The sequence below is a fragment of the Rhipicephalus microplus genome, chromosome 5, assembly GCF_043290135.1.
Source record: "Rhipicephalus microplus isolate Deutch F79 chromosome 5, USDA_Rmic, whole genome shotgun sequence".
Lineage (NCBI taxonomy): Eukaryota > Metazoa > Arthropoda > Arachnida > Ixodida > Ixodidae > Rhipicephalus > Rhipicephalus microplus.
Genome location: NC_134704.1, coordinates 53,377,554 through 53,404,264, shown reverse-complemented (window position 1 = coordinate 53,404,264; position 26,711 = coordinate 53,377,554). Strand labels below are relative to the sequence as shown.

The 26,711-nt window shown below is 44.2% G+C and overlaps 1 protein-coding gene across 3 annotated transcripts in view; it reads right to left on the bottom strand.

Moving 5' to 3' along the window:
• Positions 1 to 3,945: 3,945 nt before the first annotated feature.
• Positions 3,946 to 26,711, bottom strand: part of LOC119173867 (zinc finger C2HC domain-containing protein 1A) — a 40,152-nt gene continuing 17,386 nt past the window's right edge. For all 3 annotated transcript variants that reach the window (XM_075895470.1, XM_075895469.1, XM_075895472.1), the window contains exons 8-11: positions 18,760 to 18,867; positions 13,413 to 13,595; positions 7,823 to 7,918; positions 3,946 to 4,484 (exon numbers count right to left, since the gene is read on the bottom strand). In XM_075895470.1, the coding sequence (XP_075751585.1) occupies positions 4,253 to 4,484; positions 7,823 to 7,918; positions 13,413 to 13,595; positions 18,760 to 18,867 (619 nt within the window). In that variant the 3' untranslated portion in view covers positions 3,946 to 4,252. The remainder of the gene's footprint in view (positions 4,485 to 7,822; positions 7,919 to 13,412; positions 13,596 to 18,759; positions 18,868 to 26,711) is intronic.

The window sequence follows — 26,711 nt, the reverse complement described above, 5'->3', positions numbered from 1 at the left end:
TTGCAATGACTAAACTAGAATCTTTTAGGAGATGCTTAGTGTAAAGTGCGGATTTGAAATAAGTTCCTAATTAAGACGACGTGAAATCTAGGAGGCACTGTGACATGTGGAGGAGGACCTAGTAACGTGTGTGGCAAATTGAGCCTTTTATATCTTTTTTACAAGAACTGTGGATCGCAAACTTAACCCGCTGAGACTCCGTGACGAGCACTGAGCTTTCTAAAATGAGATATGACATAAACACTTGCCAATGCGGGCACCTTAAAGTAAGAAAAATCCACCAATACAAGTTTTTCAAAACACTAAAAAGGATACGAAAAAGGTGCTTAACAATTTGACCAGATAACATAACAATCTGACCACTGTTTGTTGGAAGCACATGTATCTGACAAAGTGTGTGCCTCATTTCAACCAGCTGCGGCAAGCTGAACATGCTGTGCATGGAATGCTCAACGTTGAATACAAGCACATAACAAGCAAGCTGATGGCTCAGTCATTAACGTTATTCGAAGAAGCGGACCAACCGTAGTAACACTGCAACAATCAATATGCATGCAACACAGATTAATACTGGGCACAGAGGTAAGGGAGCAAATATACTGAGGTGATCACACTCTCACTCTTGTGAAAAAACCACGTCAGTTCAAGAACGCTAGCTTACTGTTCATATCTCTGTATAGACTGTAAAGTACCTACTGTCAGCAGTTCAAGTCATTGCTATCTTCTAGCAGACAGGGCGAAAGCAGCCAAGACTTTTTTACGCACGATTTGTGAATATTCTATGCTACACACACACACACACAAATAAAAAAAAAGCAGCCAAAGGAAGGCATTCCTAGTGTGCATATGTTCTACAAAAAAAAAAGCACACTGCAAAAAACAGTTGAACCATTGAAGATGGTGACAAACAAAAGTTTATTAAACTAGACTGAACTAGCCCACAGAGGCTGCAATCCAATAGGCAATAGCTGTTGGATACTGTGATCCAACGCATGCAGGAATTATGAAAATCACATGACTAGCGAACTATACTTCGGACAATGATTGCATGTTAGCACACATACACAAACTCTCCAAGTTAAATGTAAGACATACCAAAGGCGTCCCTGTTGATGGACGCATGTCACAAGCAAACAGTGGCTAAAAGGCCATGCCAAAGCGGTGTCATTGAGAAAAAAAATCCTTGAAGGCATATCAGGCAGGTGTTCTGGAGTGCACAGACATCATAGCCAAAGCTAAGCCATGGGAATATCTTGTGACACAAATGCAACGTACACTTGATTCTGAACAGGTTTCAAAACCGTGATTTTTTACATTGTGTACGTAATAAATACTACCGAGAAATATCACGAGCCTATATTACCAATAATCAACATGTTCTAGTTGTCTACAATTCAAAGAATTTCTGCAGTCAGTATGCTTTGCTTTTACTGTGCTACAAAATTGAAAAGCAGGCAGTCATTGCTGCAGTGCACTCGGGCTGTGAAAAAGTTTATTATGATGATGCTGTCTCTGTTGCACTTAGTGCCTTTGTACCCTGCCAAAATATAAAAAGACCTATTTGTGAAATGCCATTGCAGAGGGGAATCATAGGCCAGAAATAAGGTTAGAAGTATTAATAAACGCTACTGGCATCAGATGTTCACTGCATATGACATGTTGACAGCTGAAAGTGGCGAATCACCCTAAATTTCTTCTGGAACACTGAACAAAACAATGAGAATGAATTGTAGGGTCCATTCCTTTGTAAGACATAGAAATATCAGGCCAACAACTAATGAAGCATATGAAACTATAGAAAGTATTATTTGTAGGGGCTTGTGCTAAATATTACACAAAGGGTAATTTAACTAAATTGGGCAGAGAAACAACTTAATACTATAGCGGATCAAACCTAGAATCTTTGAACTACGCATCCGATATTCTACCAATAGAGCTATAGTACCAGACGTTCACCCACTGACCTTATTGAGTATTTTCATATGTGTAATCTTAGGAATGTTATACGATAATAATAATACTAATTGTTGGGGTTTAATGCTCAAAACCACAATGTCATTATGAGAGACACCGTAGTGTGGGACTTCGAAAATTTCGACCACCAAGGGTTCTTCAACGTGCACCTAAACCTATGTGCACAGGCCTCAAGCATTTTCGTCTCCATGAAAAATGTGGCTATCGCGGTCGGAGTTGAATCCCGCGACCTAAGAGTCAGCAGCCGAGAGCCTTAGCCACTAGATCACCGTGGTGGGTAATCCTAGGAAAGTTCACATGCACCACTGTGTGCCATGATCGCAAATGTGAAAAATAGCTTTTGCCTTTGGCAGGATGGCATCACGCAGCGTGTGATACTTTGCTAAACCTTGCATACTAAACCTTGCAATCTTGCAGGCAGATAGCCTGTCAGATCAAGATGTTGAATGTCTCAAGAAGCCTTTTTTTTTAATAGATATTCATACGTGAAATTTTGAAGGTAAAGAAAGAATATGCAGCAAACGTTCCTTGAAGATGCACATCAGTGCATTCAAAACCGATGACATATATAGGAAGTAATTTCTTTATCACCACGGTTCTGTCAAATGCAGAGGTACACTGGAGACCGATAAATTGCAGACATGTCCCAAAACACCGAAATGGCAACCGAGAAATATTTTTTTAAGAGGCATTTCTGCAATTGTAAGCAGGGATTCTTCGGAGGTCCTAAAAGGTTCTGAAGTTGACTGTACCTTTCTTAGCACTATGTACTAATATTATTACTGTATCGTGATTACAAGTTGCGTGTTAGAACAAGACATCAATGAGATTCATAGCCTGCGAGGCATGACAACATTCATGAAGAAAACAAAGGAGGGTAGTATCCAGCACTAATGCATGTGCTTGAAAAAAAAAAAAAAAGTTATCGTAATGCAAGCTTTTAGGTTCTTTCCATGATAAACAATAGTGAAAACGCAGTGACTAAATAAAGTGCTGTAGTCCTTGAAAAGGCACAATGGATGATTATCTTTACAGCAAAATCACGTGTGACACAAAAATAGTTCCATTATATCCAAAAAATGACAGTAAATATATATTAGTATTGCTATACAATTGAAAATTCCCATTCTCATTTACTTTGTTAAAACTGCAGGTTTGTTATATCGAGGTTCTACTCATACTGCACTCAAGGCGGTTGGAAAAGGGTGCAGCAGTTGAGGCAGTGTGTGCTAAACGAAAGCGATACAATGCTGTTTCATGCAGAAAAAAAAAAAACAAAAGAGAGAGAAAGCGAGTGAATACGCATTCAAGTGTACTTCTATCTACCAGAAACAGTTGCGCACATTTCATGCGTGACTTGAGTGCAAAACTGAGAATTGTGGCAGCAGACACCATCGCCCGCACTTTCAAAAAAGACTTTCTTTAGCAGCACTTTCACATGACATTCACACGTAACATGCCACAAGCTGTGGACCGAAACCACACGTTATAGAAGGTATGCCCTATCGGAGAGCATTTAAGATACAACTAAAGCACTCATTATGCCAACAGCGGTGACCTTGTTCCAGGTCAAGGAAATGCTGAAGACACCAGTAACCACTGCGATTGAAGAGGCCCAAAGTTCTGACAAAGAGACGAAAGTATACTGCCAAAGGCCAAACCGCATGCATGCGATTTTCGAGCGATAGCGACAAGCGACAGCAACAAACTTGCCCGTCTCGCGCCATAGCGTCTCAACGACCGCAACCACGTCGGTAACTAAGTGTCATTGTTGCTAAATTGAAAACTATAAAGTGCATACCTATTAACTGCAAAAAAAAAAAAAAGCTTTAAAGTAAGTCGATGACAAAATGCCAAGCTTATTACTGTCTTGTGTGACATAAGGAAGCCACTAAAGCGGTTCACAACCTTATTTTTTTGCAATATTTGGTTTAACCGCTACAGGGTGCCAAGAAGCATACGTTATGACGGCTACGATGCACATTGCATGACGATTTCACATTGCAGCAAGCGAGTATAATTGTCGCAAGATACCAAATTCACACTATAAGTTTACAAGTCTGAGGTTGTTTCGTAAACGTTTAGATGTGACTGTTTAGTGGGTACACAACGAAGAGACAAACTGAAAAAAATAGCTCGTAGAGTGCAGCACAACAAAACAGCCTCTGAGTCACAGTGAGCAACCAATGCTTCTTACAGCATTCGCTTTCCCATTTCAAAATGCCACGGCAGTCAAGAATGTTCCCAGCTTACCACTACGCACTCGAACGACTCGTCGTTACGCATACAGGCTGATGTAGCCAAGCCTCCTGGCACCACACTCACAACAGTACTTGGCTACAGTGACCGGGTACATGGTGCCACACTGATGACACAGGTAAGGAACTTTGGTCTCCAGGCCATGCCCCACGCTTGGCGACGAGCCGTCGCTGCCACTACTGCTGACGTGGACATCCCGGTCGCTGAGAGAGTGCAGTGCCACTGCATTGTCGTTCATGCGCTTGGCCCAGCTTAGAAAGAAACAGAAATAGATATAAGACAGTGTCTCTATTGATAGTAGACAAGGCTGACGTGCCAGGAATATGGAAAGCTAAGGTGTTAATTCATGTCATTCTCTTAGAGGGACGCCCGAAAACGAAGCACGGTAGACTCTCGCTAAATGGAACATGGAAGGATCAGAAAATTATGTTCTATTCAACAGGAGTTCCATTTATTGAGAGTTGAACTGGGGTGCTGAATTCAGGTACAAATCCAATCATGTCAGAGACAGTTGTTCCACATAAGCAGTAATTCTGTAAGAGATTTTTCTGTACACAGTGCCCGCTGTATATGGACCATGAGAGCACGTGCCGAGATCATCGTCTCCTCCACCTAGTGGAGAGTTGTCTGCCATGGAGAACATTCGGAAGAGCAGTGCTCTCCAAAGCAGACCGCTCGCCACTAGACAGTGCAGATAGCTATTTCGGCACCCACATCCGTGGTTTACAAACTTTTTGTTCCCCAGTGTATTTCGATTTCATTGAAATTTCAGGTGAACTTTCTTAGTGTGCTGGGTGGTAAGAATTTTATCGCTGTACACGACATGTGATCGATCATTCCATCATTATATATGGTTTGCTTTCACATGGAGCCATCCAGAAAATTTAGAAAACTGAAGAATTTGATCATTACAAGCAACATATAGGTAAATCTGGTATCATTATAAGTGAATTACAATGCATACAATGCTTACTCTGTTATAATGCACAAATGTCGAGCCAGAATTCCCACATTTATTTCATTAGGTATATCAATTATATTGTGTAATCATTGTCTGCTTCTCGTGCACTAGTTGCAACTAGTCTTGTTTTTTTTCTTGCAGTAATTCATCTTATAAAACGTCTTATTGCAGCCTTTTACCTTGGAACATCTAGCCATTTGTAAATATTAGAAATTTGTTGCTGTACTACTAAAATTATTATTCTGATAACAACACTTCACAATTTCGCTATTTATGGACACAAGTTAGTATTGCAGATTTATGTGAATATAAGAATTTTTTCTACTACATTTTGCAAAGTACTCAATACTCAACTCAATTATATTTGCTTCTGATGCTATCTGATTTACCTCCAGAATTTGCAAGTATTGAAGACTGAATTTTATTGGGTTTGCTTCTGGCACTACAGTCGATCCCATATACGTTGAACCCAGATGTAATGATTACTGAGTATATCTGACAGTTGTAAGATTGCCTTGCATATATTTTCAATATACAGTAGACTATCAGTAAACGAAAATCTGTTAAATGGAACTACTGCTTAAACGAAGCTATTGCCTCTGCAATACTTGGTTTCAAGCTTGTATTCTGCGCCCATCTTCATCTCTCAGTAAACGGAACTCCTGTTAAATGGAACACATTTTCCCTGTCCCTTCAGGTTCTGTTTACTGGGAGTCTACTGTATATGGTATTTTGCACATTGAATCAATAATGTCTAGAACTTTTTTTGTGATCCTCTTCAGGTTTAATATATCCAAGTTTGACTGTGTTTAATATGTCCTATGCTTGATCTAGCAAGCACTCCTAAGCTCTGCCAAATCATTCAAGTATTACAGGATGTTGAGTTGCTGGAATTCATGCTGGCAGGCGAAACATGTGCTAATGTGACATTAAAACTGGCCTCTAAAATTCAGACCTCGTATCATCAGCATTATTACACAGAGAAAACATTGACAAGATTGCGTAGCAAGTTGACAATGACAACGCTCACAAGTTGAAGGGGACCTGCAACATTTTTTAAGTAATCATGAAATGGCCTCACTATCAGCATTTATTGCTTCATGAACTGACTGCAGCAAAAATACTTCGAATTAATCAAGTACGAGCAAGGTTACAAATATTTGTGGCATGATTTAAGTGCTTCCTTTCTCCTTTCACCCCAGCAACCACACCGAAAGGTACACAGAGAAGGACCAGATGACAGGGAGCACTTTCTTATCTCTTTTTCCTTGCATGTGCTGCCGAAATGTAAATGTTGTGCACGGCCTACTGTGCACGGCTCACTCTAAGCCTTGTGCACAGGCATGTCACGGCACACTGTGGTGGCTGCGTTAACTCAGAAGCTCATAATATCCAAATCAGTCAACAGCCATGACTTTTGGGATATATGGCACACCTGAGTTGGGTATATAGCATCATTATTTGAGAGAAGAGTGAGCGATTTGTAGCCGATTCCCAGAATTAATTGTACACTTCCTCCCACGCGCTGCGCTACAATGTGTGGTTTGAACGCTCGTAGGAGCTTCGGCTACCGATCGGCAACATTTTTTTAACTATGCTTAAAGAGTGTTGCGGGGCCCCTTTAACAGACGAGCATGAGCGATGTCTGTCTCTCTTCGAGTTCTGTCTGTGTGCGGCAGCAATTTCAGCGTTTGTAATTGAGTAATAAAGCTACTGTGTCGTGTTATAATCCATCTAATGATCTAATATCATGAAATATTGCATCTGCTACTGAACACTGGTAGTGAGATTTGTTTAGTAATATTAATTGTTGGGTACTAACTTTCCAAAACCACCATATAAATATGAGAAATGCCTTAGCGGAGAGCTCTGGAAATTTCAACCCCCTGAGGTTCTTTGACGGGCACCTAAATTGAAGCAAGCACATGGGGCCTCAAGCATTTTTACCTTCATCGAAAACGCAGCTCCTGTGGCTGGGATTTGATCCCACGACCTGAGGGTCAGCAGCTGAGTGCCTTGGCCACTAGACCACTGTCGCGGGTAGTGAGATTTGTTTGTACGAATAAGTATTATAATAATAAATTATTGAGGATTCTTCTCATACAATTTCAAGCATATTTTTGTTGAGTTATAGGTGACTGAGACCGCCATTTAACGAAAAATTATGATGTGACATTGTTACTTCAGAGCTGGTTTAACTGGAATCGAACACTCATCATCATTGACCTGTTCATACATGGGTAAGTAGACAACCGTGTAAATAGTCTTGCAATGCATAATGGAATACCTGTGCCAGATAGACAAATTGTCAATAAAACTTCATTTATTCTTGTAAATGATCTCAGTATACAATTTCAGATGAAAACCAGCTTTATTAACCTTTTCTTGCTGTTCACATGCATACACACTAAAGACGAAAAATTATTGTGCACTTTTGTTTTTACCACCTCTCCTATTTCCTTATTCTCATTTACATTATTTTTAACTTAATTGTGCTTTCACCCTATAAGACACCGATGGACAGGCATGCTTGTCTATTCCTTATCACAGCAAGAAGCACCTGCTCGCACATTTACACATTGGAGTAATGCAGCAACGTTGCTTGTACGCACTACGATGCAGACTCACTTGTTTTTGAACTCCCCTGTGAATCCTGGCCTCGAGAGCTCGGCAAACTTTGCGTTGAGGTAGTTCATTTCTTCGTCCAGCTTGTTCTCGGATCCACTGAGGAAAGCAGGAACATTTCTCACCAACGAGGGAAGAAAAGACAACACAGGAACAAAAAGAATGCAACCCATCATTCAGTGAGGCCCTATACTATACACACTTGTCATATAAGTATATTGTTCTAACATTTATTACAGAAACCTGGTGGCAATGCTAAATCAATGTCTGAATGTTATGCTTGTGCTGAAACAATGAACTTCCCTAACATAGCCGGTTACTCGGATAATATGCCATACTCTATTGAAAAACTGCATTCCAGACCCAACCATTTCAAAGATTCATGTGGCTTTGATGATGTAAGTCAAGTGAAGATGCTGAAGAAACTGCAATTTCAGCCTTGTAGGCTACTACTATGAGAGAAAGAATAAAAAGCAAAATGCTGCCATTATTAGAAAGATAATTCACACCAACCAGAAATCTCCTTTTGGACTCACCCTCTTAGGTTGGCAGCAAGATGTATGATTCATCATAAAGTATAAAGTGAACACATTCAATTGGTTTACTGGAAGCACCTATTACACATGAATGGGTTTAAGGATCGTGTTACCAGTCACTGCCTTATTGTATCGTTTGTGCAGTCTTTCTTTCTTTGCAAGGTATGACAGCACCTGGCATTTACACAGAGCACTCTACTAAAGGCTCACTTCGAAACCGTGCATACTACAAAGCCCGGCAAGGTATTTTCCAATTGTACTACAGTTTCATAGTCATTTGAATAGTGGTGTTGAAGCCGACCGTTAATCCGTACAGAGTGAGCAGAAAACTATTATCATCATGAACAGGCATGCGCTCTCTTCGTTCTCTTCTTCATCGTCTGCTCTGCTCCCAGGACATGTGCGCCAATCGTCCAGTGTGGGGTGCAGTAACTTATATGGACGAGAAAACGAGTACAGAGCAAAGATGGAGAGAAAAATAAAGTAAGGTAGAAGAGAAGAAAGACAGAGAAAAAAATAGAAAGAGACAGAAATATAGAAAGAAACAGACAAATATAGGATAGAAGAAAGGAGAGCACAGCACAACAGATAAATAATCAAATAAAAAGAAAGAAATAGATAGAAATAAAAAAGAAATAGAATAAAGGAGAAAGAGATAGGAAAACAAAGACAGAAATAGAAATGAACAGAGAGAAGGGATAGAAAGGGACAAACAAATAGAAATAGGGCAGGCCTTCCAGCGCTGCACTTTCTTCAGGCTCGGCTCCACTAATGCGAAGTGTCCTTAATTTTTTTCTAGAAAGGAAGTGACAAGTGATAGGATGCGATGTTTTCACAACTAGTATGCCACATTCAGATATAACGCTACAGTAGCTAATACAGAGCCATGTGAGTACACTTAAATAGGCCCATCCACTGCTTCGCTTATGATGCTACACGCCGAGGAGTTACACTGCGATAGCAAAGTACCACATGTTCATTTTAAAAAGTGAAACAGTGCACAAAAACATACAAAAGAGAGACTGAAGGCACACGCACAAGAAAATAATATGCACTAGCTAGCCCAAATTGCCTGAACCTTACTATACATACCAAGTGTTTCTCCAAAGACAGCCTCAAATTCTTAAAGATTCTTAAAAATTGTAAACTCGGGCAAATTAAGGAGTTTTTGAAAAGCAATATTATCACCACAGTGGGCATAAAAAAAAGATAAGTTATGAGATCCATTTTCCCACTTGTTTAGTTAGATGCACTCACACACTCTTAAAAACAAACAGCACACAACAGAGAGATCGAAGAAAGAGCAAAACACAAAGTTCTCAGTCTTGGTTTTTACGGAGAAAGCCGTTATAGGATCACAACAAGGGTTGCATGCGCCGTAGTTGTGCCCCGCCGCCGCACTGCGTAACCACTATAGCACAAAATATGAGAAAAGATGACTAAATAAAAAAACATCAATGACACCATAGGGATTCGAATCTAGGTTCCCTGCGTGCCAGCCCAGGATTCTAACACTAAGCCACGCTGGTGCTTCAAACTGTGCTGCAAACTGACCCTAGGCAGAATTCTTGTCAGAAAAGGAATCTTGTTATTATGAGTAATAAAGCGTTTCAGAACAGCAAAAAAACACTTCATACAATGAGTCGATGAAAATCGGCGGGCAAAGCTGGGCGCTGGGCTGAACAAACGTCGAGAGGCCCCAGCAGGTGGATGAACGAAACGTGTCGTCGATGGCATAGAGACGTGCAGGGCATACACGAATGAGAGCGTGGGAGGTTCGGCTTGGGATGGTGGGGAGGAATGAACGAACTGCCTGATTTGGTTTCGAACGACGTCGGTAAGAGCAACAGTACTTGGAGGGGATGCTGCATGAGCTTTCTGGATTTCTTCGCGTACAAGCTGACATATGAGTTCTGTGAGAACCTCCCTACCATAACCCCCTGGCACAGATGAGCACGCAGTGGAAATGGCTGTCTGATGCTCATACTGTGACAACAGCTGCCACAGCATGCGCTCGCTCCATAACAGTGGCCTCATGTATGAACTCCGACACCATAGTAAGAGAGTTGCACACAAGGCCTGCGAAAAACTGGTCCTTTACGCTTTACATTAAAAGACCAACTTTTTTTCCTCCGGATTGAGGGGGCTAGCCCGTCGAAACAATCATGACATCTCTTCAGCAAACATGGTGATGCTCTTCTTCGGCATTTGAAACCACGAAGAAAGTGCCTGCTCAGCTCTCTCTTTCGGTTTGGAGTTTCTGAATGCCTCGCCAAGCTCCCGATGAAATTCTTGCCAACTCATGAATGAAGCTTCATGGCTCTCGTACCACACTCGTGCCGCGTCTAGGAGGGAGATGTAGACGTTCTTTAACTTACGGCAACAGTCCCAGTCGTTGATGGCAGTGACCAGGTCATAATGGTCGAGCCAGTCTTCCACATCCTCACTGGAATCACAGTAGAACAAGTTGGGCGTGCGAGGTGTGTTGATGACATCGGGTATGCCAGCGAATGGGTCATGCTCGGTTTGGGTTGCGGCTGTGGCAAACATTTTCCTCATGGAACTTGTCAGGTGGCCGACCTGTGGAGGTAGTCCTTGAAGGCGACGGCTGGTTCAATGGATATCAGCAAACCCTAGTGCACTAGTTTTGGCTGCTTCTGGTTCCCGACCAGCAGGTATATGACATCACCAAGCACCTCCACCAGTCTGTTGCAGGAGGAAATGACGCACAGAAACTCGACGCAAACGAATGTTTACTCGGCCACAGCAGCCACTAACCTCTATGCTCTCCTCTTCTGCCACCAAGACAGCATGGCAATATAGTGCAGCTACTGTTCAGATGAACCGATAACAGGTTTAAATGTCACGTGAAAGTTCTCTTCTCCTGGGGTGGGTTCCACTAGGAAGTCGATCACTTTATCAATAAGAAACGAGAGCTCAGCACTTGAGTTTGTGCATGTTGTGTTACTCTAATAACAATGAACACTTCTTTTGATTTCACCCATCGAGGCAATGTGACATACACAGAGCAGAAACCTAGTAATGCCATTCATGTAAAGCTAACAAGTCATCCTTCATAAAATGTTAACACAATCATTTCCAAGCATCTGAGGAAGTGCATTAAATACCTCATCAACAGAGTAATGCCAAGACTTTTCAAGTTGCTACAATCATCATTAGTCTGACTACACCCACTGCAGGGCAAAGGCCTCTTCCATGTATTGCTAACTGACCCGGTACTGTGCTTTCTGCAGCCAAATTATACCCACTAACTTCTTAATTTTATCTGCCCATATAATTTTCTGTCTCCTCCTCGCGCTCAAGCCTTTTCTTTGAATCCAGTCCATTACTCTTCATGAATAGTGGTTATCCCGCCTTCACGCTACATGCCCTACCCATGCCCATTTCTTTGTCTTGATTTCGGCTGAGATGTCCTTAACACCTCTTTGTTCTCTGACCCACTCTGCTGTTTATACCTGTCAATACCCTTTCCATGACTCACTTCCCCCATCGTCCTTAATTCAAGCTGAACACTCCTTATAGGTCTCCAGGTTTTTTCTCTGTAGGTAAGCACCAGTAAGACGTAACACGAAAGCCTAGAACCCAACAGACAGAATAGAGCAGGCAGAGCTTTTAAAGTCAATCAGTACACGTAATGAAGTCAACATAAGAAGGCACAATATGGAGAGAATGGTACGAGGTCTAAAAATGAACGAAGCCTGAAAGTGATGAAAACCATTCACAGGCAAAAACCAGGTGAATGCGCTAGGAGACAAAGATGGCAATGTCACGACCACTATGGACAACGTGGTTAATGTAGCCGAGGAGTTCTGCAGAGATCAGTACAGCAGGATCTTTACATGCAGCTGAGTCAATAAATAACCTTGAATCAAGGTGTGTTTATAAATCGGGCTAACGTAGTGGTAATATACTGAAAAGGGCCAAGAACAACAGCACAATAAAGGGATTGGAAGTTGTTGGAAAAGGTGACATGGCGGCCTTTACGGAGAGTGGCCAGATAGTGCTTCTGCCTCCAAAAAAGTGCTGTAGTGGAAATTCCATTAAGTAATCATGGCCTGCATGGGCTGGCTGGCTTTCCAATTTATGACATCCGTAATTGGCCTGTGTCACTCAGACCCTACAACCCAAGAACAGCAGCCTTCCAGTGTGCCTTCAATGCTCTTGCCATTTTGACAGTGACAATCTGCCAGTGCCCTAGTCTTCAGCAATCAGCACATACAAAGCCAACACCCAACAGTTTTCAAATGGAAGTACTGACTACCTAAGCCGACGAAAACAGAGACAAAATGACAATATCATATAATAAAAAAAAGTAGGTTTAAACTACGTGAAAATTTAGCCTTTGCTCTCGCAGATATGAGCAAAAGCCCTTGCAAGTGCAGCAAGAACACTCGACTTGATGCTTTTCATGAGTACATATATGTATAGCAACAGAAGTTGCCACGTGTCTGGATGCAACAAAAACCAGAATTTCCACAAGTGCACTTTTCTGGAAATGTAATACGATGTTATGCCTGCGAGTCCACAGCGAACGTCCAGCAGTTGAGACATGTGTGTCAGAGCAGACGTATGTGTAAGAGGATAGAACTCGGCTGTCCGAGTCTCTTAAGCTGTCGGCCCCAGTGCCGAATTTGTAATGCCTCTGTATATATGCTGTACATAAACCTTGTTTAACTCACCGTCGTCTCGTCCGCTCGTCTATCAGCTCTGCGCAGAAGCAGTCGCGAGCTAAGAAACCTAGGCTACGAAACGACTGGTGACCTTTCCGGCGGAGTTCGAAGCAGTGGCGCCTTCGGGACTGTGTTGGCGTTGCCGTCTTTCGTAAACAGTGGTTGCAGCGGTGAGATTCGTGGCGCCCTTCGTAACGTCGTCGGAGGCGCGCTTCGCGACAACGACTAGACACCACCAATATAAACCTCAAACATTAGGGTAGTGTTGAGAAAACAGAAAGAAGCTACTCAAGAACAGCTGATTCAACAAGACAAAGAGAGCAAGGCCATTCAGCAGGAGAAAGCCCTTCGTGCGGTATTCCTCACCTGTTGGTACTCGTGTAGCTGGCGGAGTCGCTCAGGTTTCCATTTATGCTGTTACTTAAGCCACCCGTTCGCACTCCGGGAACCGTCCTGGGGTTCTTGGTTGTCAGGGTGGAACCTCGCATCAATTCTCGCATCTGCATGTCGGCCTTCTTGTATGGATCATAGCTGTCATCAGAAGTATACCTGAATGCAAATGAAATTGAGAACCCAGTACCCAGTAAATCACGCCGCTCCGACTCAGCGTTTGTCTGGTTGATCACCGTGCCCACAAGGTACCACACCTCTTGCTTTTTTTTTTCTTGCTTCATTACAAATGCTAGAAGCCAAGCAGTGTGGTCGCACGAGTGACGTCACAAAACGATGCCACGTCTCGAAAAAGAGGTGCCTGCAAACTTGGTACAGCACCGCGATATGATCTATAGGATCTATAGAAATACATGTTTAAAGGCTTATGGTAAATTATGCACTTCAAGCAGAATGCTTACAACGGTCTTTTAATATTCAGAAGGACATGTGACGATGGCTACATTGGTTTGCAAAAAATGTAAGAACAGTTTCAAGGTTTAGTCACCTTTAACAGTGCCATTTAAGAACGTTTTCTCTGGAGCAATAAATGCATTATAAAGTGGTCAGTGTCGATGGTGTTGATACAAATAAGACTGCTACCATCTGTTGTCTGAGTGAAGCTTTATTACAGTGTGGTAAATCACTACTTAGCAGGCACCCGTTTTCTGAATTATGCCAATCTGGTGCAACAGAAATGTTAACGTTTCAAGTTGAAGTTTCCTGCACATAGAGTAGAGTTCCGAGTGACCAAACATCAATGTCACATAAGATAAAGAGTGCGATTTGCACGGCAGACCGGCAGGTAATTATTGCCAACATGCTCTACAATCATAGTTGTCGCAATAAATAAACGACATGCTGGCAAGCTTTTAGGTGCAAGAGGCATTGCATGTCATAGCAACATGCACAGCAGATCTGTAGCTGCCTATGTCCTCATTGTAACTGGTTATACCGTATATACTCGTGTAAGGGCCGCACTTTTTTTTCGAAAATTTTGCTAGGTGCGGCCCTTACACGAATCAGGCCGATTTAGTACAGGCAGTACAGGCCAAAGGTCTGTACTGTTTATGCAACAGTAGCAGAGTGCAAGAGTCACAAATGACATGCCAGAAATGTTTTTATTCGGATTCCATTTCGCTGTCCTCGTTCTCGGAGGAGCTCGCCTCGGCGTCCGCGTCTTCCCAGAGACGGTCATCTTCGGTGCCGTTCATGGAGTTCGAAATTCCCGTTACCTTGAAGCTTTTAGCAACTACTTCTACTGACATGGCACGCCACGCATTCAAAATCCATTCACACACCTGTTGGAGCGACGCCCGCTTCAGCCGTCCTGTAGGGGTCTTCTCGTGGACGCCTCCAGCCATCCATTCAGAGTAACATCGGCGAAATTCCACTTTGAATGGTCTGTTGACGCATACGTCGAGCGGCTGCAGCACACTCGTCAGGCCACCGGGAATGACGGCCAAGTCCGTACGAGTTGCGGCAACTCGGTTCTTGACGCGGTCGGTCAAGTGGCCCCTAAAGCTGTCCAAAACAAGGAGGGCTTTCCGTTGTAACAGCCCTCCAGGTCTGTTTGCCCAGACGGTCTTAATCCAGTCAACGACCAGTTCCTCGGACATCCAGCCCTTCTCTTGCGCACGTACGACGATTCCCTGAGGGAACTTCTCTTTTGGGAGAGTCTTCCTTTTAAATACGACGTACGGCGGAAGCCTCCTGCCGTCTGCCGTGATGCACAACATCACAGTGCACCTTTGGCGTTCTGCACCAGTCGTGCGCACAGACACACTTTTCGCACCTTTTAAATCCACTGTGGTGCTTTCCGGTGCATCGAACCACACAGGTGTCTGGTCCGCATTCCCAATTTGGGACAGGTCGTATTCATGCTCCCTCCTGAGAGCATTCACGAAGCGATGAAACTTAATGACGTGGTCTTCGTACTCGCGCGGCAGTTTTTGGCAAATCGTCGTTCGGCGCCGAATAGAAAGCTGGTTACGGTTCATAAACCGCGTAGCCCAGCCCCGACTTGCCTTGAATTGTGCCGGGGGTATTTCCATGTGGCGAGCGATGCTGAGGGCTTTGACGCGTATCATGTCAGTCGATACGGCGTAGCCGTCCCTTCGTGTGTCGACGACGTAGTTGACGAGCTCGCTTTCGAGTTGCGGGTACTTGCACTTTTTCCCGCGAAACGCCTTTCGGCTCCTGTTAGTAGCGGCGAGGGCATCTTTCTGATTCATCCAGTAACGCACGCGCTTCTCATCGACGTCGTACTTTCGTCCAGCTTCCCGCTTCCCGTGCTCCTCGGCATAGTCAATCACTTGCAGCTTAAATGCTGCAGTGAATGATCTCAGATGCCGGCCCATCGTCCGTCACGTGCGCTGGCTTCTGCAGGGTTCACTACAACCAACAAAGTGACACCGACGACACCGATCTGAAGTCGCGCTGCCAACGTATCGACACGATGCTAGGAACGATGCCAACAAAGAGGCCGCACAAGGCAAATATGGCGGCGCGCTGTCAACAGCGTGGTCGGCGCGTCGGCGGAAGTAGAATAAAAGCGGAAAAGCGTGCAGCGCCATCTGGCTGTAAATGAACTAACTACACTTTTCTGGCGGGACATTTTGAACTTTTGTTTTTTTTTTTTCGAAATATCCGCTTTCAAAGTTGGGGTGCGGCCCTTACACGAGGGCGGCCCTTACACGAGTATATACGGTATCAGTAACAATCAAATCACAAACCAAATCTGAAGTTTAACCAAGAATACTATGCCACTACTGTTGGCCATAGTAATTGCTTGCATTAAGTTTTGCTACACAATTGTAAACAGTTCTTTTTTTCATACTGTAAACATCAACAATTAATGTGCCTCCCTACACAAGGTTTTGCTGCCCTGAAGTGCCCCCAAACCACGTTAGATAACTGCAACTTCTCAAGTAAACATGCACACTGAGTTCAGAAGGTCGTCAGATAAACAATGCCAAATGCGGCAGTGCTACGAGCCCCGGGCGGCCCACAAATTCGCACAAACAATCCCTTCTCCTTTCAGGGCGTTTCAATAATCCCAAGCCTCTCATCGTTTGCCACTACGTAAACATTTTCTTCTGCTTCCCAACCACAATAACTGTTTATCCGCACAGACGTATGTGAGCTCTCATCTTTTCCTCCTTGCAGGGTGAAAAGGAGCACTAGACCAGGATGAGAGACAGGCTGACGAATGGATCACAGCTAAGGAAAATGTGAAACGAGCGAGGACCTCTTTTGTATTATCAAACGGGTGCAACTCTGCTAAAACGGCATTGTTTGGAAAAACTTCCATGTTTTTACTGTAGACCCGTGTGCAACTGCAACACCACAACCAAATTTTAAACTCCGAGTGGTTTAGAGGCTCTTTAAAGGGGTCCTTGGACGCCTTTCTAAATCATGTCATTTTCCCGAAATAACCCTACTATTAGAAGAAAAATCTCTGAATATGAGTTGGCGCTGGAGCCAACGTTTAGTGAATTAGCCTTTTCTTCAAGCAGCAACTGCTCATTTTGAATGTGTACACTTCATACACTCTCCCACAACCAAAACAGAATGGGAGGAGAGGCCAGGGGCAGACACGTGGATGAGGAAAAAAGAAGCTGGCATGCCGAGTTGTGTGAGTAAAAGAAAAGCAGAAGCATTCGGTAAACATTAAGGAACAAGCAAAAGGGTAGAAAGGGAGGTTAGTATTTCAATGAATGATGGCTGCCAAAAGTAAGAATCACCTAACAGTGAGGTTCCCTAACAGTGATACTGATTTCATAGTTGGACGGCAATAAGAACAGTTGGAAATTCGTAGACGAATGGCTCAAGTTTCACGAGTTCTCATTGCGTATCTACCATATCTGACGATTGCCCTTTGAGATGCTTATAACTATTGGCTAGAGTCTATTATGCTTGTGAATATATGGCATGACTCTATATTTTCTCTTTCTCAGAGACTGGAATTTTGACCGGGATACATAAATTTAAAGGTGAAGAGCAGTGTGAAAAGACAAGGATGCAGAAAGAACAAGTGACAAAACCAGCAATGAGCAACACCAACTTGCCGGATGTCGTACTCTTTTGAATACGTAAAATTTGACATCCTCACAGTTTTTAGCTAGCAAGTCAAACGGTGTGCCAATGCTTTCAGTCACTTTTTTGCCATGTCCGCACTCTACTAATTTGATCTAATATTAGCGAGCTGTCCTATATTGTAGTGCACTGTTTGTGAAAAAATTCGAGAGTGCATGGGACATACGCATACACGTGCAAAAGTAGGCAGCGGCTCCCTTGATGACGAGACCATGTGTCAAAATGGCCATGTCCGCACTCTACTAATTTGATCTAATATTAGCGAGCTGTCCTATATTGTAGTGCACTGTTTGTGAAAAAATTCGAGAGTGCATGGGACATACGCATACACGTGCAAAAGTAGGCAGCGGCTCCCTTGATGACGAGACCTTGTGTCAAAATGTTCGCTCCAACGACACCCACTGTTCAAAGATTTTTCATAGATTCACGCTTTCATCTTCACTGAACTTCTTCCTTATTTGAATTTACACTTACTACTGGATGCATTGCAAAAGAGCCCAAAATATGGATAGGTATTTGGAAAAAACAGACAATACAGGTGCTATAGCCTACAGGCGCTGCCTTCTTGTCCATCTTTTAGACTCTGTTGCATCACGAATCGCCTGCCACAAAAATTTTTCATATCCTTCACATATAATTGATGCCAGTGCACAAAAAAAGACTTTCCTTTCTCTTTTACAACTTCAAAGGGCTACCACGTGCTGGCAACAGCAAAGAGGCGATTTGCCTACTATAAGTTACATTGCCACCCATCATGTCCTTGAGAACATGGTCTATTCTTTTTCATTTTCGGATACACTAGCTGCTGCTGACTGTTCATATGCACATCCCATCGGCACACCATGGCACACGTACTCTATGATAATCCGCTGGCATGAACTCAATGAACTCACCCCATACTCGTTTGGCTCACTTGCTATGTGTGACAAAACTGCCAAGTGATTCAGTGATGCTTCAAACAGGAACGTGTAAATGCATTCGTGAATGCAATAATATGGCTAACATGCCAACATGAGTCGCAGGGCGCCCTCAATGCCACTGAAGTAACCGTCCGTGGGTCTAGTTGTATGGTGTGACCAGGGTGGAATATCATGAACTGAGAGTATCAGCAGCTTCTTCAGGGAGGCATCGAGGTACGAGCATAATGAAGTCACATTCAGCAATGTAAGTGAGACGACTGCCTGACCTATATGGGCTGCTGATGTGGTTGGGAAACTTTTCCTTGAACTTCATAACATTCACAGGCTTGAGCTGTTTCGGTTTAACAGGAGCAGGAAGCTGCTTCACTCGACGGCTGAAAAAAAAAAAAAAAAAAAGAGAGAGATGGAATTGAAATTGGAAGGCAACAAACTCTGTTCACAGATGCTGTCATATTTATGTTCAATCTGATTCTATTTGCAGCAGCACCAAGTGACTTAACTACATAATGATTAAAACAACAACAATCAAAAATAAATAAAATAAAATACAGCAACAACTTCACAAGTGTAATGTTGCAAGGACAATTTACACCATACTTTACCATTTAATTAAGAGAGAGTTGAGTGATAATTGTGACATAGTTATTAGCAGCTCTGAGCACCACTATTTATAATCTCAACATAGATGATCAGCCCTCGGCATCAAAATGATGGACGTATAGACATGATCATCACATGCGGGGAATGAAAAAAAACTGACTATGATCTTCATTCAATGCCCGCAACTGCCACTCTCTAATCAACACGTGCACAACAAAGACACAGTGGCACAGCACAATGGAGGCTGTTCACATCTTAACCGTCAAAATGCCAAGTTCCTAGAAAAGTAACTCTGCTGCAGTGAACTGTCGGGACCCACATGTGTCGTAATGAATTGATGGGCATCACAACAAAGAGAATCAATGCTCGAACTAATGTCCAACGCATTGTTAGGCTTACTGTTAAAGGAAGACTAAATAAAAAAATCAATCAGTTTTGATTGTTAAATTGCACAGATGCTAATGAATCTAATGACATTAATTGACTAATTACTTGAATTTCACCATCGCAGATTCATTAAGAGAGAATAAATCAAATCAAACCAAATCAAATCTTTATTTTCCTTTTCCATAAAAGCATGGAGCGGCCGCAAAAAGCTACTGTGAGAAGTAGCTTGACAAGGCGGACGCCCCTGAATTGACATCTTTGGAAAACACACCAAAGAATCGCAGAGTCATCAGTGGCACAAAATAAACAGAAATAGCAGTACTGTACACAGAGATTATCGCGAATGACCCACGAAAATACCGAAAAATCAACACCACCAAGAAACACTGATATCTACAATCAAAACGTCCTCTCAGATAAGACCGTTCATGGTCAAATTCATTTCAAAAGTGTACATCAACACAAATAATAACAATATACGAATCACACACAATTAAAAATAACATAGTCAAGCAGCAAAAAATACGCTTTGTAAACAGTTGTTTGGTGGGCGAAATATATCAAATATCAGAAATAACACAGTCAGGCGACAAAAATACGCTTTGCGAACGGTTATTTGGCAGGCGATATATATCAGTAGCGTTATCTGTAAATTTATTCAATAGATGGGGCAGTGTATAAGTTGTCAATTAAGAAGCATAGCTATTCCGCGGCGTTAGAACAGACCACGTTTCTGGGAAACGTGTATCGTGCCAGTGAGACAGGGTTGTGTCATCTGCATAGCAAATAAGGGATATTCGGGGGTGTGAGACAGTGTACTGCAAGTCATTCACATATATGGAGAACAGCAGAGGCCCTAGTATGCTTCCCTGGGGGACTCCAGCCTTAATGCACTTATGTTCAGAGTGGAAGTCACCAAGGGAAACATGCTATTTTCGGTGGCTTAGATAAGACGACATGAGGTTATGAGCAATGCCATTTATACCGTAGGAATGCAACTTATTGAGCAAAATTCTATGACTTAATGAATCAAATGCCTTTGATAAGTCAATAAAAATTCCTAAATTTAAGCAGTGATTCGAGAAAATATGTTATATTGTTTCTTTTTAGGGACGAAGCTCCTTAGGGCGTGGGCTGTGCGTCCCCTGTAGCCTGTATGTAGCCACCTCTAGTTTAGTTCTTGCAGTGTTCACTAGATGGCGGTACCGTCCCCTGTATGTAGCCACCTCTAGTTTAGTTCTTGCAGTGTTCACTAGATGGCGGTACCGTCTCCTGTATGTAGCCACCTCTCGTTTAGTTCTTGTAGTGTTTACTAGATGGTGGTACTTGTAGCTGATGATGAAAAGATGCAAGATGTTATAAACTAGAAAGCGGTACTTGTAGTTGATGAAAGACGCGAGATCTTATAAAATAGGAATGATGTCACATATGGCGCGTGCCATTGGTTGAAGGCAATCGTTCGATTTAGTGCGGCGACGTACGCTAGGGGGAGCGTTGTAATAAAATCCGTTCGCTGTTGGCGCGCGCTCGGAGTCGCCGGAGGGATAAGGCTGCACAGCGGAGAGAGCGCAAGGCGGCAGCAGCGCGCGCTCGCAGACAGAATCCCGATGTGCGAGCGCGCGAGGCAAGGGACATCGCAAGCCATCCATCGTCTAAGAACAAATAAAAGTTGATTTGTGTATATACACACACAGCGTTTCTCACGTCTTTACATGATGATCGACTGGGCGAATTACACGGAAGATTCACAGTTTACCGATGAATCCCTCCGGAGCTTCGCCCAATCATCGTCATTCACCCCATGAATATGCCGTAATTTTTTTTGTTTTAGCAAGGCAGTTTCAGTAGAGCAGTGTTTTCTGAAACCATGTTGAAAGTTGCCAAGTAACGAGTGTTTAGAAAGAGAGAGAGAGAGAGATAAAGATACAAGGAAAGGCAGGGAGGTTAACCAGACGCACATCCGGTTTGCTACCCTGCACTGGGGAAGGGATAAAGGGGAGAAAAGAGGTTGCACAAAGATGAGAAGGTACACACAATCACGAGCACACTCGGTGAGCACACACAGTTCACAGGCGGTCGCTCAGGTTTGTTGACTTAAGGTAAAGAAGCAGTGCTTTAGTTGCTTTCTGCGCAACTGAGGCAGATGCCCAAGGTCCTAGTATCTTCCGCACACAAAATGGTCCGGGGTCAAGTCGATTCAAAACCATCCGTAGCTGGCATCGCTGTGTGTCGTAGCAAGCGCAGCTGCAGAGGACGTGTTCGATGGTTTCTTCATCTCCGCAGTAGTCGCATGTAGGAGTGTCCGCCATACCAATGCGAAAGGAGTACACCTTTGTGAATGCAACACCCAACCAAAGGCGGCATAACAGTGTCGCATCGGAGCGGGAAAGCTGTGATGGTAGCTGTAGCTTTAGCGAAGGATCGAGTTCATAAAATTGACACCTTTGGAAGCTGGTAGACGACCAGAACGTGCGTGTGAGATCTCGAGCCAGCAAGTAAAGTTGTCTTGCTGCATCATTCCTTGATAGAAGAATCGGGACTACACGGGTTTCTTCATGGGCTGAGCGGGCTGCATCATCGGCTAGTTCATTTCCGGTAATACCGATATGTCCAGGCGGCCACTGATATATAATATCATGCCCTCGTGCTAGAGCTTCATGATGGCAATGTCTTATTTCTTGTACCAGTTGGTCATGGCTCCTCCTACGCATGGCAGACTGCAAACTCTGAAGCGCTGCCTTCGAATCACAGAATATCACCCATTTTCCTGGACGTTCTTGAACGAGATATTGTAAAGCAGCCCTTATAGCAGCAAGCTCTGATGCCGTAGATGTAGTCATATGTGACAACTTAAATTTGATTGTCATTTCTGCAGCCGGAATTACAGCGGCACTTGATGAGCTGCTGGATGAGACGGACCCATCAGTGTATATCTGCGTTCGGTCTAAGTACAACTCATGTAATAATAGCAGTGTTGCTTGCTTCAATGCTACTCTGGAGTGACTGCTTTTCTTTTTGATTCCCGGAATTTCTAGACGTACTTGCGGCTGGTCGAGGCACCACAAAGGGCATGTTATTCTCGCAGCTGGCGTATATCCTGATGGAATGCTGTTTAGGTGCTTGGCTATGACGTCTGAAAACGTAGCACGTGGTCTTCCGGAAGGTAGAAGGGCCAAGTGGTGGTCGGGGACACGGCTAGCATGTCGAATGTGCGCTCTGAGGCAATCCACAGCTATATATGTCCTGACCGGATGGTCTTTGGCAAGCATGATTGTGGCATAAGTAGAAGCGCATCGGGGCAGTCCTAGGCAGATACGCAGTGCCTGACCCTGCAAACTCTCCAATGAATGAGTATTCGATTTGCAAGTGTTAGTCAGTACCGGCAGGCTGTAGCGCAATAGACCCAGAAATAGGGCCCTGTACAGATGTAGCATGGAGGCCACAGAAGTTCCCCATGCTTTACCGCACAAGAATTTCATGATATGCACAATAGATAGCAGTCTCTTCTTCAAGTACGCACAATGTGGGCTCCACGAAAGACTTCTGTCGATTATTATGCCCAGGAAACGATGCGTCCGTGCATATTTGACACTCTGCCCATTGATGTAAACAGGGTATGGCGTCATTGGTTTGCGTGTAAACGCCATCAACGCGCACTTCACAGTTGATATATTTAGGCCTTGTTTCTGAAGGTAGGCTGTTGTGAGTGTTGCTGCCCGCTGTATTCGTGCACGCACCTGAGGGCGAGTAACTGCAGCACTCCAGAGGCAAATATCATCGGCGTATATGGATAGGCACACCGACTTTGGCAGAACCTTCACCAGACCAATGAGGGCCACATTGAACAATGTGGGGCTTAAAACACCTCCCTGAGGTACTCCGCAGTAGGTGTAATGTTGGGCAGTTGTACCCTCATATGTTTGTACAAAGAAACCTCTGCCAGTTATATAATCTTTTATCCATTGAAACATTCGTCCACCAACGCCCATCGCTGCGAGAGAAGTGAGGATGGCATCGTGAGCTACATTATCATATGCACCCTTCACGTCAAGAAAGAGTGCCACTGATATGCGCTTGCGACTTTTTTCTTGTTGAACAAATGTCGACAAATCAAGGACACAGTCAATGGAGGAGCGGCCCCGACGAAAGCCTGCCATGCAAGAAGGGTATTTGGTGTATCGTTCCAAGTACCACTCGAGACGAAATAGAACCATCCTTTCCATCACTTTTCCGAGGCAGCTTGCGAGGGCAATAGGGCGATACGCTGTCAAGTCCAATGGTGATTTTCCCGATTTCAAAAGTGGTATTAATCGACTAATTTTCCATTCTCGGGGAACACTGCCGCTGAGCCAGGAGTTGTTGAAGCATGTTAAAAGTTCTTTTCTAGCTTTTTGTCCAAGGTGTCCCAACGCACTATAAGTAATACCATCAGGACCTGGCGATGACATGCGCTTAGAAGCGACTAACGCACCTTCCAGTTCTTCCATGGTGAACGGAATGTCCATTTCTGGTAATCGCGTCTCAGGAACGATCACGGCGTTGATGCTCTCGTTCACAATATTCCCGGCAACTCTCGTGCAAAATTCTTCAGCCACCTCGAGTTCTGTTTTTCCCTGATGGAGTGCCAAAGCTTTAAAAGCGTGCCGTTGTTGTGGAGAGGAGCGAAGACCACGAACTGTTCTCCAGATATATGACAGCGGTTTATGAGGGTCTAGAGATTCGCAGAATGCTTTCCAGCGTTCGCTCTCCAGTTTGTAAATGCGTCGTTGAATCTTTTTCTGGAGCCGCCTTGCTTCCCTCAGATCGTAAATTGATCTTGTGCGTCTGTATCGTCGTTCTGCACGCCTTCGTATAGCTCGTAACTTTTTCCAGTTCGATGTCAAACTGTGTAACTTTAGACGAAAATGGTAATTTACATTTGGACGCTTGCATAGCTTCCACTATGGTATTTTCCAGGCTGCAGGCGAGGCCTTCTTGGCAAGCGTTCTCAACACGCGATGTAAACATCGACCAGTCAGTGCCAATTGCAACACCGGAAGAGAAATTTTTTACGATACCATCGATCGTCACGTAGGTGGGTATGTGATCACTCCCATGAGTCTCAATATCGCAAAACCACTTAACTTTGTGAGAGAAGCACCGTGACACCAATGTCAGGTCAAGGCAACTGCCATACGTGAGACCCCGCAGATATGTGGGGGTACCATCGTTCATGATGGAAAGGTCGTAATCGGAAGCGAATGTAACAATGTTCCGGCCCCTGGCATTCATCCTAGTGCTCCCCCAAAGCATGTGATGGGCGTTGAAGTCACCGGTTATGATCCAAGGCCCATCGGTTCTCATTAGGATGTCTTTTAATCTGTCGCAGTCAAATCGCGATGACGGAGATATATATCCACCAATAAGCGTGAACGAAACTGCATTCTTCTTCACACGAAGACACACGTACTGATTGTCGTCATTTGAACTTATTGGGTGCGAAAGATAAGTCAAGTCTGTGCGAATGTAAACAATTACTTTGCTACGTTCTTCGCAAGCGGCTGAACAAAAAGCTTCATAACCGGACAATCTATAAGGCGTTGACACGTTTGGTTCACATATGACAAGTATAGGGAATTGATTGGCCCGAACAAATTGGCGCAAGTCCGAGATACGGGACTTCATGCCTCTGGCATTCCACTGAAAAATCGACGCACTTTTAACTTCAGTGCGGAAGTGGAGATTTTGTTGAGCCATTGTGCTTATATGAAGTTAGCAAGAACTGGATTCAGTGCATCCAGTATTTGCAGTGCACTCTTAGCAGACGGAGATTGTATGCTGCTCAGTAGCGTGCGAATCGTGGCAATTAATGATTGCACAATTGCAGCCACTTGCCTGTCTTGGTTGGAAAGATCTCGAACCGGGACGATTGCAGTCACTTGCCTGTCTTGGTTGGAAAGATCTCGAACCGGGAGCGTGGACTGGCCGTCATGAAGCTCCTTCGGTTCGCTTGATGCTGCTTCCCTTGGAAGTGCAGGCCACTCTGTCGCAGTCAGGGTATGCTCACTGGCTTTGTCCTTTACAGCCTTTCCCGCGGCATGTGGTCTGGGAGGCAAAGGAGGTGGTACTGATGAGGGATCACGCAATCGTGTCGAGGAGGTAGCGGGCGTCCTCGAAGACCGACATCGACGTGAACGACGCCTTCTGACTTTAGCTGCGGCTTCTCGGTGAGATGAGTGATCGCGCACCATCTCCTTCAAGATGGCAATTTCCTTCTGAATCCGTGGGCAGTCCTTCGATGTGGCTTCATGGGATCCATTGCAATTAGAGCATTTCTTGACAGTTGCGACGCACTTATCCGCTTCATGGTGCTCGGCGCAGCGGTGGCATACCACCGAATTCTCGCAGACGCTGCTCACATGTCCAAGTTTCATGCATTTACGGCACTGGAGAGGCTTTGGAATGAAAGGCCGCAGAGCATGTCTGAAGTACCCCACCTTCACATGAGAGGGGAGTGATGTGCTCTTAAACGCAATCTTCACACAGCGAGACTTGCCTAGCCGGGTGACATCAACAATTGGAGTATCAGTTGTTGACTTGACAAGAAGCTGTAAGTCCTTATTGGAAATAGCGACATCAATGTCGTAGATCACGCCGGTTACTACATCACATCCCAAGGAAACATGAGAGCGCACCTGGTTGCCGTCCAAGTCAGTTACACTGCGCAGAACGCCCAACGCACTTGCGTGCAAAACGTCCACAGCCAGTATATTCTTTCTGGCGTTCACTCTTATGTCCGTGATCTCATTTGGCACGAGCGTTTCCAGAGACCTCGACACAGACTGTCTGTTAAGGCGTTTCATGCTGACGGTAGGAAGTGCAGGCAGAAACAGGATGGTAAAAGCGTTCGATTTTGGCGCTTCACTTACAGTTTGAATAGTTGAGGATGAGGATGTCCTCATGTTCCTTCTCTTCGCCTTGCGGCTCAGCACAGGTTGGAAACCGTCATCTGAGAAGTCCTCACTGCTGAGATAGTAAGCATGAGTATCTTCACTGTCGCTGTCGCTGGCTTGTCCCATCCGCTTCCTGGAGGCGGTCGCCGCTGACGCCGCTGACGCCGCTGGTGCCGGCAGGCGCCCGGGGTGGTCTACTTCCATCCCCTCCAAGGGAGCAGCGGAAACTGATCAACAGACTTAAATTACAACTGAAATACGCTGGAGTTAGCAGAAGCAGCTCCTATTCAAAACACACT